This window comes from Dama dama, chromosome 17 (genome assembly GCF_033118175.1).
Source record: "Dama dama isolate Ldn47 chromosome 17, ASM3311817v1, whole genome shotgun sequence".
NCBI classification, from domain to species: Eukaryota; Metazoa; Chordata; class Mammalia; order Artiodactyla; family Cervidae; genus Dama; species Dama dama.
Genome location: NC_083697.1, coordinates 10785481 through 10800330, shown reverse-complemented (window position 1 = coordinate 10800330; position 14850 = coordinate 10785481). Strand labels below are relative to the sequence as shown.

Below are 14850 nucleotides of genomic sequence, written 5' to 3'. Positions count from 1 at the left end.
ATGTGATGTCGTTTGAAGAGTATATGTTCTAAATCGTGCCTTCTTCTATCAAAGCTTTATCCCAAACCTGTATTCCTAGCTGAAGAACTGATGAACTGAATCTATTTATGAACTTGGTGATTTTGAGATGAGCTACAGTTGCAGTAATAATATATCTTATGTTTTACACTCACCACCCACTTCTCATCATATCCCTCCAGTGATTCCAAATCACTGAGATATTCAGTGAGTTGGCCTCCCACTAGGGTCTGAACCATATAATCTTTGTCCATTTAGCACATTGAGACAAGAGAAAATTCTATTATGTTTTTCAGAAAGTTTTGACTCTCTTACTTCTTACTTACATTGTTTATAATTTGAAAATATCTTGATTGAAAAAATCATCTGCATTTATGCTCAGTTCTTTAACCTTTCTTTCTACCAGAATCTTGTACATTCTCATCTCCAAATTTCATGTTTTCAGTCACACAAAAATTCAAAATATTTGCTGATCTTCTCTGATGCTCAACTGTCATCCTTTTCTCAAGCCCTGTGCCTACAACAGCCTCTTTCCAAATACCTAGAAACAGAAATATCCTAAAAGAAGAAATGGCTGACATCTGCTCATCTCTCCACACTCACCCTCTATAAAATGTAGCCTTTCATAATTATCTCAGCAACATTCTGCTGTCTTTAAATAAAACAGAAATTATTAAACCACCAAATTAGTAAATAAATAAATTTGCAATTTTTCTAGATTTCTAGATCATTCCCACAGAGGAATTATTTGGCTAAATACTACTTTTGTTAGCCAGAAGCAGAAGTTTTCTGCTGACCTAGTTTTGAAAGGGCTTGAATCCTCACCTCAAATTAATAAACAATGTAGGGAGAATACTGAATGTAAAGGTGTAAATTCAAGCATAGATGTAAGATAGAGTGAAGTGGATATATGTATTGCTACTGCCTAAATGACCTCCCTTCTGTTATCAAAGTCAAAGATTATGTAATGAATCATTTGTGTAACTAAATGTCTAAGTCCTATTTTAAAAGTCACATCTAGTTGTCTGATTAGTATGCTACCAAGAATTTCTTAAGGAATATTGTCCAGTGGTAAGTGAAAAATTTTGAATTTAGAAAGGCCATACAAAATTGTCAGATCATCTCCAGCGTAATTAAGCATTTTTTGAAGTCCTAAAAGTTACTTTTTACTAGGTATACCTTCTACTGGATAAGGAAAACTTATGACTGTTAAGATCATCATGTTTTCTATACCATTTGAGTATCATAAGTATAATTTAAATATATATTTTGGGGAAAGCTCAACCATGAAGCTTTACTTTTTAGAAAAATAACCTAAAGAGGAGAGTTTCATTTAGAGAGAACTTTATTCAGAGGTCACTAAGAGTTAGATGCAATCACTTTTATTAGAACAATAATTAGCATCAGGACTACCTTGGAGGTCCAGGAGTTAAGACTTCAGTCTTCCACTGCAAGGGGCCTGGCTTCCATCCATGGTGGGGGAACAATCCTGCATGCCTCACAGATTTGCTCCTCCCAAAAAAGAACAGGATAATTAGCAACTGTTGACTGTAATATATATGCTTCACAGAGCTCTTTTGACTCTGCTATTTTATGTTAGGTAAGAGTAACCACATTTTAAACAGAATATCTATTTGTCCATATATGCAAAAATAGATAGTCACCTTATTTAAATAGAAGGTGATAAATATTGCAGTTCATCTATCTCACATATAAAATTTCATATGTATATATAGAGCCCGGGCTAGCCGTCCGGCGCCCCTCAGCGCGGGAGCGCTGGCTCCGCCGGCGGAGAAATGGACCAATTTTGACAAGATGTAGTACTGCAGCGTGCCTGATAGAATATGTTCAGCCATGGCATCCGAACTTTGTAAGACGATCTCTGTGGCAAGGCTGGAAAAGCACAAGAATTTGTTCTTAAATTACAGGAATCTGCAGCATTTCCCATTGGAGTTACTGAAAGATGAGGGACTACAGTACTTGGAGAGACTCTACATGAAAAGGAACTCCCTTACAACCTTGCCAGAAAACCTTGCTCAGAAGCTTCCAAACCTTGTGGAACTGTATCTTCACTCAAATAACATAGTTGTGGTTCCGGAAGCCATTGGGTCCCTTGTAAAACTACAATGTTTGGATCTTAGTGACAATGCCTTAGAAATCGTTTGCCCAGAAATTGGTCGTCTGAGAGCTTTACGTCATCTTCGATTAGCTAATAACCAACTGCAATTCCTCCCTCCAGAGGTTGGCGATTTGAAGGAGCTGCAGACACTAGACGTTTCTGCCAATCGTTTGCTAGCTTTACCCGAGAGGCTTCACCTGTGCCTTTCTCTGCAGTACCTCACTGTGGACCGAAATCGTCTATGGTGTGTGCCGCGCCACCTCTGCCAGCTGCCCGGCCTCAATGAGCTCTCCATGGCTGGAAACCGTCTTGCATTTTTGCCACTTGATTCAGGTCGATCTCGAGAACTTCAATACGTGTGCGTGGATAACAACCTTCATCTGAAAGGCTTGCCATCCTTTCTGTACAACAGAGTCATCGGGTGCAGTGGCTGTGGTGCTCCCATTCAAGTTTCTGAGGTGAAGCTGCTTTCCTTTTCATCAGGGCAACTAACCGTTTTCCCCCCTGCTGAGGTGAAGGCCGTAGGGACAGAGAAGGATCACGTCCTGCCTCTGCAGGAGCTGGCCGTGAGGACTCTGCATCACACCTACCACGCTTCTCTAAAGGATCTGGACGTCCTGTCTCCAGCCTCGGTGCCCAGAAGCCTCCTGGAGCTGCTGCACTGCCCCCTGGGACACTGTCACCGGTGCAGCGAGCCCCTGTTTGCGATCGTCTCCCCCAAGCTCTTTCCCTTGAGAGAGACGCCAGGGGCAGGGCTGCACCAGGGGAGGACAACTGCGAGTTTGGTGGCTTACTGCTGCTCCACCCAGTGTCTGCAGACTTTTGACCTACTGAGTTGATGAACACTCAGGAGCCTCGGGAGCGTCGCCAGCTTGACACTGCGGTTGCCCGCATACCGCACACTGCGCGGCAGAGGGGTGGGGAGTCCAGCCAGGCCCGGCAGCCCTTGAGTCCTGCCACACTCGGAGACTGCAGGACTCTGAACATCACGATCAAGCGTCAGAACTGCAATGCCTTCACCCTTCCCCCAAGCTGGAATATAGCCTCCCCCGACTTAAGAAAAAAAAAAAAAAAAAAAAAAATCATATGTATATATATATTAGTCACATTATTTACACATATTACTTTCTTATATGCTAACTTCTGATTTGATTTTCTTGAGGCAAACCAAATTAGGTCTCTGCCTGAGGGTAAAAGTCTCCACTTCCACTGTAGGATCAAGAACATTATAATATAGATTATATAAATTATAACAAAACAATGAATAAATCCTAAATATATCACTGTAGATTACTATACAAAGTTAATATATAGCAAAGGAATTTCCATTGTACATTTAGACAGAGACTTTGAGAGCAAAATATACCCTCTTAAAGCAGAGAGTTCAATCTACCATTAAAAAGTACATACGTCAGACAACACACTGTATGCAACAAATGTAAAGACAAAATGTTGTTGTTTTAAGAAGTCAACAGCCTTCAGTTTGGAAGGAAAATTGGTGGGAAACTAGACAGAGCCTTTTACATGTATAAAACATAACTTTAATTCAAAATGAAAAGTTTCCATTTGTCATGAGAGGTATGGGTATGTGGATTGAAGAATACTGTTGTGTTTGAGAATGGTCTTAAGGAAAATTTTTCAGTAGACTTAGTATTTTAAGTAGGCCTGGAAAAGGGGTAAGCTTTCATTTTGTAAGGAAGGAATGCACTTCAAACATATTTCTGCAATGAGCAGAAGCTGAGATGTGAGAGTGAGTCTTAAGTGCATGATAGAAAGTATATGTAAATGAAGATGGAAAGATTAGTCATGGTCAGGATATGTAGGCCTGAAATACAGACAAAAGGTTCTGACATCCTGTAAACCCAGAGGAATCACCAAGAAGTATATTATTTGGAGTTATGTTTCAAGATAATATCCCTTAAAGCAGTCCTTGGGAATTTAATTACAGATGAGAGAAACATGACATCAGAAGGCCATTGTGAACACTGGAATTTCGTGTCTATTGTAATAGCCCAGGCAGAAAAGAGCATTGTCTCAATGAGAGTAATAGCAGTAGGAGTGAAAAAAGCAAAAAGCTATAATGGATTAGTTAATAACTTATTTTTGCACATACCAATATTTCCTAAGCTTCTTAGAAATTTAAATTTACTTGTGCTAGAGAAAGGAAAACACTAAGTGTCTATAAGTTGGCAGTTTACATCCACTATGTTTACAATCTTAAAAATTATTAAATCAGACACATTTTGCAGCTGAGGAAACCAAGACCAAGAGATAGTAAATAACTTTCCCAAGGTCAGGGATGGAGCTACTAGGCACTACTTACAGTTCTAATCCCCTTCAAACATGTTACATAACATGTTCAGGTAATTTCTTCAACAGTTTTTTATATATATACCTAAATATATGTGTGTGTGTGTATATATACACATACATAACAATTTTATCATTAACTTAGGGAAAGTAAATATATGATATACATTTATCACAAATATATATTAAATATATATTCATATTATAGGAGTCACAGAAGGAGAAGAGAGAGAGAAAGGATCTGAGAAAATATTTGAAGAGATAATAGCTGATATAAAACAGTCTCTTTTTCCAAAACTTAATTACTGTCTCAATGTTTTGGCTTGTCATTCTAAAATGCTAATATATGTAAAAAAAAAAAAAAAGAGAGAGAGAAGAAGATGACTTTATTGGCAAATATGGTTTGCTGTTTGGTTAATGATAAGTTAAGTTAGGAAAGATGTAGTATTTTCTCTAAGGAATGTTATCTTGGAGGATACTACAGTAAGTTCCCTACATTTGAACCTTCAAGTTGTGACATTTCAAAGATGAGAACATGTCCCTATATGCCAGTAGTACAGTACTGCACTACTGTACCTTTCATGACACTGTACTGTAAGATTAAAATGCTCTCTATTTTCTGTTTTTCTTTTTTATGTATTATTAAACATATATATTATATATGTAATATATACCCATTACAGTACAGTAATAGGTATGTGTGAAAAGTATTATATACCTATTACAGTACAGTACTATATAACTGATTGTGTTAGTTGGGTACTTAGGTTAACTTTGTTGGACTTATGAACAAAGTGGGCTTACAAACACACTCTCAGAACAGAGTGCATTCATATGTAGTGGAATTCATACTATAAGAGCTACTACAGAAGGTCTATCACATTCAGCCATTGCTTAAGCACTTTGTCTATCTCAACCTAGTTCACACTAATAATTACCCTGTGAAGTGGATACTGTTATTTTAAAAGAAAATGGAAAACATAGAGGGTAAGTAATGTAACAGTGTGTGAATGAGAGAAAAGGGATTCAAACCCAGTCAGACACCGATCTCTCTGATTATAACTACTGTAACTGTATTTACTTTTATGGAAAAACATGATAATTATGTTATTAATTAATAGAATTAAATTAATGCTTAAATATGGTAAATTTTTATGTTCCAAATCCTACTAAAACTTAAGTATACAAATGGTTCAATGTCATGTCATGGCTTACTTTAAGGAGTAAAACCATAACTACAAAACTAATCTTTATTATGGTACAATGACTTTAGAAAAAACTTTTCCACTTTCATCTAAACTTTATCCTTTTTGAAGGTCTTATAAGTAAATTCACATTTATCATCCAACTAAAATGGAGCTTTGTTTCTACTACTTTATTTTGTATTTTTATTTATAAGGCTATTCTTTTACTTTAATCCTTTACTGCCTTCCTTTTTCTATTTCATCATGCTTGATTTATTCATTTTTTTTCCATAAATGAATTTATATTTGTATGAATTTAATATTTGTATTAATTGAATTTGGTTGTTCAGGATGCAAGAGTTTGCTTTCAATCTGAGTAATATTGACTGTTTACATTTTTCTTGTGATAAAATACCAGCTTTAATGCATAGAATACTAGTTCAAATCAAACATTTTCTGTTCTGGAATTCATTATAGGCATATATAGGAGCCATCTAATCTAGCTTCTATGTCTTATGGGAGTGTTTTTCATATTTTTTAGAATCTTTGTACAAATTTTGTTTTGTGTGACTTCTCATTAATGTATTTCAATTAGTCAATTTTATCTTAATTGATTTAAAATTCATTCTACTGTGTGACACGTTTGTCTCAATGACTTCTTTTTATTTCTAGAATTTTTCAGGTGGATTTTATTTTCAGAACAGTTTTAAGTTAAAGCAAAATTGAGAGAAGAGTATAACTCCTTACCCAAAGTGGTACATTAGTTACAATCCATGATCCTACTTGAATATATCATTTTCATTTAGGGCCCATAGTTTACATTAGAGTTCACTCTTGGCATTGCACATTCTATAGATTTGAGCAAATGCACAGTGACATGTAGGCACCATTATAGTATCATACAGAGTTGTTTAGCTGCCCTAAAAATCCTCTGTGCCTCACCTATTTGTCTCTCCCCACTAATGCCTGGTGACCACTGATCTTATTATTACCTCTGTAGTTTTGCCTTTTCCAGGAGGTCATATAGTTGGAAATAAAATATCCACTCTTTTCAGTTTGGCTTATCTCCTTTAGCAAAATGCATTCATGATTATTCCATGTTTTTTCACAGCTTGATAGTTGAATCATTTTTGGCTCTGAATAATATTTCATTTCTGATGTATCAAAGTTTATTTATGCATTTGTCTTTGGAAAGCCATCTTTGTTTGCATCTATGTTCTGACAATTATGAATACAGCTGCTATAAAGATCTGTGTGGGTTTTTGTGTCAACATAAACTTTTAATCCAAGAAGCATGATTGCTGAATTGTATGGTAAGAGAATATTTACTTTTGTAAGAATCTGCCCAACTGTCTAACAAGGTGGTTGCATCATTTTGCATTCTTACCAGCAATAAATGAAAATTCCTGTTGCTCTACATCCTCACCAGCATTTGGTATTGTCAGTGTTTTGAATTTTGGTTATTTTAATAGGCATGTAGTGGTACTCATTACTGTTTGAATTTCAAATTCCTTAATGACATATAATGTGGTGTATGTTTTCACAAGCTTATTTGCCATCTGTACATCTTCTCTGGTGAAGTGTCCATTAAGATATTTGTCCCATTTTTAAATTGTATGTTTGCTTACTTTTGAATGTTAAGAGTTCTTTAAATGTTTTGGATAAGTACTTTGTTGCTTGTGGTTTGCAAATGTTTTCTTCTAGTCTAGAGTTTATTTCCCCATTGACAGTGTTTTTGCAGAACAGAAAATTTTCATTTTAATGAAGTCCAGCTAAGCAATTCTTCATGGATTATGCTTGTGGTGTTGTAACTAAAAAGGTTTTGCAAATGCAAGATTATCTAGATTTTCTGCTATATTATCTTCCAACAGTTTCACAGATTTGCATTTTACATTTAGGTCTATGATTCATTTTGAGCTAATCTTCCTAAAGGGTGTAAGTTCTGTACAGATTTTTTAAAATTTATTTACATGTGTATGTACAGTTGTCCAGCACAATTTGTTATATTACTTTTGCTTCTTTGTTAAATATCAGTATGCTATATTTGTGTAAGTTTACTTCTGAACTCTTTATTCTGTTTCATTGATCTATTTGTCTCTTCTCTTACCAATATTACACTGTTTTGAAGGATGTATTTCTAGTATTTTTAATTTGTCCATCGTCATTGCTACTGGCTTATGTCACTTTGGGATTTTTTCATAATTATTTGCATTTTCAATTAACTATATTCGTTATCACCTTGAGGATACATATATATTCATTGGATAGCTCTTTTAAGGTTGTCTTGCTTAGAATTCTAAACAGATTTGTCTCAAATTTTTTATTTGTTAGCTCTCTTAGTATCAAGTTTCATTACATATTTTTGGATGTATTTTGTAGACTCATCTTTAATGTACATTTTTTGTGTTCCAGATTATACTTCTTAAGGCTACTATTTTGATTTCAGTTTCATCTGTCTTCCTAAGTTTCTCAGAACAAAGTTAAATTACATGTTTATATTTGTGTTTACCCATCTATAGTGATATTGGCAATACTGCAGATTTTGTTGCAAAGGTTTAGTTCTAAGTGTAGCCTCTAAGCTCTATCTGCTTCACTTGTTATCTTTCCATGTGTAATGGAATTTTATATGTCAACTTGTCTAGGCTATGGTACCCAGTTGTTTGGTAAACATCAGTTTAAATACAGCTATGAAAATATTTTGCAGATGTGATTAACATTTAAATCTGTAGACTTTGAGTAAAGAAGATTCCCACCATAACCTGGATGAGTCTCATTTGATTAGCTGATGGTCTTAGAGAAAAGATGAGGTCACCAAGGAAGAAGGAATTCTGTACCCAGACTGCTTTAGACTCAAACTTGAGCATAGCTCTTCTCTGGGTCTTTAGGCTTCAGTCTGCCTTGAAGATCTCAAATCTGCCAGCCTCCATAATTGCATGAGCCAATTCTTCAATGCTGTCTCTCTTTCATGTATAAACATTTACTCTTCTGGCTGTCTGAAGAACTCAACACCATGTACAGAGATTTATATTTCATATATATATTACCTGTAGCCTCATGAGGTGGTCAATTGCATTTTTTTGTTTTGTTTTTCAGAATAAAAAGTTTTTTAGCTTTCTTTTTAAATACCCAATATATTTGTGATAGAGATAGAGGTGATGGTTGGGGGTGCATCACCATAAGTAGGCTTCCTCTGCTTTTTATCTATGTCAGATTTTGAGAATTATTATACCAATCCTTATATTCTATTGAAGAGTAAAAATATGGAAATATTAAATGTATTCTGCTTTTTATTTTTAATGCTGCAATTTTCCTTAAAAATGAGTGACACATATTTCTATTATATCTAAATTACTATGAATATGTTAATATAATTTGATATTTAGTTTTTTGGTTTAATATTTTCATTACTCTTTGACAAACAAGTTAGCTTGTTGTAGATAAAAATAGTAAATTTCATGGTATTATTTGATTTAGAGTCTCAAAATTTATAGAGATCTTTTTAGAATATTTGTGGATTAAAACAGGTCAAGACAATAATTTTCCAAAACATGAGGAAGTCCTGCAAGATGGTTTTTGAGGTATTTACATAGAAACCTTTTGATGTCATTTTCTGTGATTTCAGCACATTTGTATTTTTATACATAACTGTAAAGTCAATCAAAACATTTTAGTTCAAAAGCCATTATGTGTTATCTTAAGTTTATAATATTTTAATACACAAAAAGTGTTGTCATATTATCACTACACTTAAAATTCTGAGTCTGCTCCATTTTACTATAAAATTCTCAAAATATATTTGCTGAACTGGCTCATTCATGGTAGCTACAGTCTGTAGTCTCCCAACTTGCAGTTTATGTCACTATGATGTAAAATTTGATTGGTTTATTATTTTTATTATATGGAATAAATTTAAGGTTATGCTAATAATTATATCACTTTCAAGCACTTGCATCCTATTCTGATTCTTTAGGATAAAGTGAAAGATGGATTTATAGTTCATGCCATGAAAATTATGTAAAGCTGTGATGTGTTCATTGGTGTGTATCATGAAAATGAAAGTATTTTTATAGAACATGCAAAGATTTCTACATATAACAAATGGAAGTACTTTCACTTAGCTTCAAGAACATCCCCCTATAGACCTCTTTATGGAAGGGTTAAAAGATTTTTTTTCAGTTTTCTTTGCTGATTCCAATTCATACCACCAATTAATCTTTTCCTGCCTAGATGGAATCCAGGTCTCCTGCGTTGCAGGCATATTCTTTACAGTCTGAGCCACCAGGGAAACCCCGAAAGCAGGGGTGAACAAGAGGCACCACCTAGAATCAACTCAGCACCCCTGGTTTATAAGACTGGTGCTCTAACCACTGAGTATGGAGCCCTTAGACGATCTTATCCAACTAAATATCACCTGTATCCATGATTGCGTCCTCAGCCTCGACTCTTTCTTGATCCAAAGATTGACATAAACACACTTTTCAGGTGCTAGAAATGCAAAGATGGGGAAAGAGATCATCTTATCCTTTGAAACACTTGGTTTAATACGAGAAATAGATACTTCATCAGTGGACAAACATAAAAATATAGGAATCATATAAAAATTTTAAAATACAATGATACATGTTAATATAAAATGGTAGAGAAGTAATGAGAGAGATAGGACTTCAGCATGTTTAAAATGCTACAAAATTTTTTTAAATATTTTGTAAAATATTGTTCTAGACACTAATTAAAATTAAATGTTTAGATTTATGGTATACTTATTTGCGCTGTAGAGAAATACACTTTCTGAATATTATAGAGGGCAAGTAAAGTGTTCATATAGTGGATTATATTCCTTATTCTATCATTTTTCCTTATGAGCTTTTCCTATTTTTCTATTCTTCTATTAAGTCATATAAGAAAAAATATATATATATATATACATTTTCTCATACATTTATACATATTCTATGAGAATATTCCTAGAAATACAAGCCCACATACATGCCATACACACAGAGTTATTACCAAATAAAGGTATAAAAATAATAGGACAAGAACAATGAGAGTTATGCATTTTGTGTCATTGTTTTCCATTTCCCTTATTTCATTAACTCTATTAGTTGCCTATTAAAGGCAATCTTTCGTCATAGGGTTGTTTTATGAAACAAACATCTCAATTTTATGGAGAAACAGGGCAACAGCTGTCACATAATCTTACTCCAGGATTTTCAGGCCAGCAGAGCAATTATAAAGCAGGACACTCTGTCTAATGTAGCTGACATGTAATCAGCTTCCACTATTGCTTTGGACAAAATGATGTGCATTAAATTTTGTAAGGAAAACATCTTTACTGAGCAAGAAATTATTTCTAAATGGCTTTGCATTAGACAAAATAACACTCCCTGACAGTCATGATGTTTGGGGGGTATGTGTGTGCTGTGCTTAGTCACTCAGTTGTGTCCAACTGTTTTATCTCATAGCTGTGTGACCTCAGTGAACTAATGTGCATTCAGGCCCAGCTTGATGCTGGTTTTATATGGACTTACTTTCCTTTCATGGTCTCCTATAATCTGAGGTTGATCCACTATGTTTCTTTTAGCGGTCAGGTACTTCATACCACAGTTTGCTGTTTTCTCTCCTGGACTTTGTTAGGGTCAAGCATTAAAATATTAAGAGAATATTAATAGAAAGAGAATAATGCATTATGTACATTTCTTCCGTTTAGTGAGAAATCGGTATTAAAAATAGCGGCTTTAAAAATATAAACAAATAAAAATAGCTGCTCAATTGAAAACCTACTGACTGGTTAAGGAGCCAGTGTGTCTAGTGCAGGGCTTTGTAGAGCTCACTGATGGTGTGAATCTTCGGTGAAGACGTTAAGCGTTGAGCTTCCAAAATTCCCACTCTGATGCTGCGCTGCAAGGATTCCAAACTTACCAGCTGCCAAGGGTTCCTGAATACACACTATAAAGCTAAAATATAACTACGAAGTAGTGTGACTTTTTAAAATTCTGATATGTTGCTGAACGTTATTACATGGATCAATCTGTATAGTTTTGGTGACTTCTTTAGCAGGTCAGTGGTTAAGACTCCATGTTCCCACTACAAGGGGCCCTGATTCCATCCCCATGGGGCAACTAAGATCCCATATGCTAGGCACAAAACAATTAAATTAAAAAATATCCATATAGTTTTGTCTAGTCAAAGGATGCTGTACATCCCCTTGGACAGACTGAAGCAAAGAAACAGAGAGAGAGAGGGGAAAGATGAATATATACAGCTATATAATTGATTCAAGGCACAGTTAACAATAAAGTAGGGGGGGGAACATAGATTTTAAAAATGCCTTGATCTGGCATAGGGTCTGAAGATCATACTTTTTCTTTTTCAACCTTCAGGTAACACTCTCATTTAAATCATTTATGCATTTGTAATTTATTCACTTAACCAACACGCACTCACTATTACTAAAAAAATGCCAGACAGTGTCCAATATACTGGAGATGCAGTAAACAAGGCTGGCAACGACTCTGCTCTCGGCAGTTATGTTCAATAGGATGGACCTAGAATCTGTTATACAGACTGAAGTACATTCAGTCAGCTCAGTCAGTTCAGTTCGATCAGCCATGTCCCACTATTGGTGACTCCATAAACCGCAGCACGCCAGGCCTCCCAGTCCATCACCAACACCAGGAGTTACATAAATATATATAGATGTTTAACTATATATAAAAATATAAATATAATATACATAATATATAATACATAACATAATATATTTTATAATAAATATATAATATATAAATATATATTATTATAAAAATTAAAATTATAAATTTTTAGAACTAAAGAAAATGTTTATAATTTTATTTAATATTTCTAATTTACAATAAAAATTTAATTAAATATATATTTAGTATATAATATATTATATACACAATGTATAATACATATATATAATACATATATTTAAAGAAATATAATATATAAATATATTAAATATATATTTACATATTATATAATATATACATATATATTATATACTTATATATATTATATTATAATATATACATACATATTATGTAATATTTCAAAAATATAATATATACACATGTAATATATAATATATATTATATTTAATTAATATTATTATATTAATAGAAATATATAATTACATAATATAATTACATAGATAATTATAATATATATTAATATATATTATATTATATCCTATTATATGTAATTATATATATTTTTATTTCATATTATATTTAAGTTATACATAATATGTATTATATAATGTAAAATAATACATCATATATAATATATATTATATTATATATATAATATATAAGATAATAATGTATAATATATAATAATACATATAATATAAATATATGATATATATATAACTATAAAATTTATATATATTAATATATATCATATATTATATACATTGAGAAAGCAATGGCCACCCACTCTAGTGCTCTTGCCTGGAAAATCCCACGGACGGAGGAACCTGGTGGGCTGCAGTCCATGGGATTGTGATGAGTCGGACACGACTGAGTGACTTCACTTTCACTTTTCACTCTCATGCATTGGAGAAGGAAATGGCAACCCACTCCAGTGTTCTTGCCTGGAGAATCCCAGGGACGGGGGAGCCTGGGGGGCTGCCGTCTATGGGGTCGCACAGAGTCGGACACGACTGAAGCGACTTAGCAGCAGCAGACATACTGAAACAATGTATTCCTCCTTTTAACATGTTCATTAATTCTTACAGAAACAGTCATATTAGTGAGTATTCTTTTGTGACTTGATTTTACTGTTATCATTTTATCTGAGCCATACATATGAAGGTATATATGAAGATATTCATTTTCTGCGCTCTATGTTATGTCATGATAAGAATCTAAAACTCTGTGTCCACTCTATTTTGATTGATATTAGAGTTGTCCCCCAATGTTTGCATTATTTCTAACGATGGTGCTATGAATTTTCCAGTTCACAACTATGATTGGTTACATACAGCAGTTCCTAGAGCACAGGGCTGGCAAATTTTCTATAAAGGGCCACACAATAAATAATTTTGGCTTTGCAGACCATGTGGTCTCTGTTGCAACTATTCAACTTTTTCTTATTGGGACAAAAATAATCCTAAACAATATGTACTTGAATGGGCATGGCTGTATTCTAATAAAATGTTATTTACGCAGAGGTAGATGGATTTGTCTGGAAGGAGCCCTGTCCTAATGTGTGAGAGGTGGATTGTAATTGTTGATTTAGAGTGTATTGTGCGTATGCACTTCGCTGCTGTAGGACAAGTTCTTTTTCAAATTCTTTCTACCAATTTACACTCAGCCCAACAGAATGAGAGAGACCTTGTTTTTTTGCAGTAACTAATAAGTTTATGTCTTTAATAAATAAAAACTTTATTGAATTTTATTTTATTAATTAAAATTGCTTAAAATAATTTTTTTAATCAAGTGGATTTGAAGTCGTACCATTGTGGTTTTATTCATATACTTATGACTACTAATTAGGCAAGCCACATTTCCATATGTTGATATGCTATTTATAATCTTTCTTCTATAGAAAGCCTGTTCATGTCATTTGACTAGTTTTCAGCAGGAGTGCTTTTTTTCTTATCCATATATAGGATTATATATTAAAGATATTACTTCTTTATTGATTAACTCCATTGCAAATTTCTTCTTCATGCTCATGGCTTGTATTTCCATTCTTTATAAATTCTCTTAATAAACACAGTTGTTTAATTTAATCTGGGTAAATTTATCAATCTTCTCCATATAGTTTGAGGGTTTGGAAGTGCATACCATGTTTAAGAGAACTTCTCTATTCAAGTTAATTAGGTATATTTTTTATATTTTCTTCTAAATTAATGGACTTTTTGTGTAAATCTTAAAGAAATTTAATTATTCATTGTGCATAACCAGTAGTATCATTTGAGCTACAGTATATCATCAGATTTATTTCTATATATGTGTAAACTTTTATATAAACCTTCTATTGTGCTTAGTTAGATTTTTATCTACTCCAGAGACTCAATCTTACCATTTTAATTACTACTCTTTTATAATATACCTTGAAATCATTAAAGTATTATGTATTCTTATTTTTTCTTTAAAATTGTATCTATTTCTTAATACTTATACTGTATTAATTATACAATCATCTCTTCAAATTTTATGAAAAGAACTCCGCTTGACTCTGTGG

The 14850-nt window shown here is 33.4% G+C and overlaps 1 protein-coding gene across 1 annotated transcript; it reads left to right on the top strand.

Annotated features, from left to right (window-relative positions):
• The first annotated feature begins 1759 nt into the window (after nt 1-1759).
• LOC133071864 (leucine-rich repeat-containing protein 28-like) lies at nt 1760-2976 on the top strand. The gene has a single exon (XM_061164716.1). The coding sequence runs from the start codon at nt 1873-1875 to the stop codon at nt 2974-2976; it is 1104 nt and encodes a 367-aa protein (XP_061020699.1). The 5' UTR covers nt 1760-1872.
• Nucleotides 2977-14850: the final 11874 nt, after the last annotated feature.

Bases quoted from the DNA above. Each gene is read 5' to 3' on its own strand.
- LOC133071864 (XM_061164716.1), top strand. From the start codon at position 1,873: ATGGCATCCGAACTTTGTAAGACGATCTCTGTGGCAAGGCTGGAAAAG.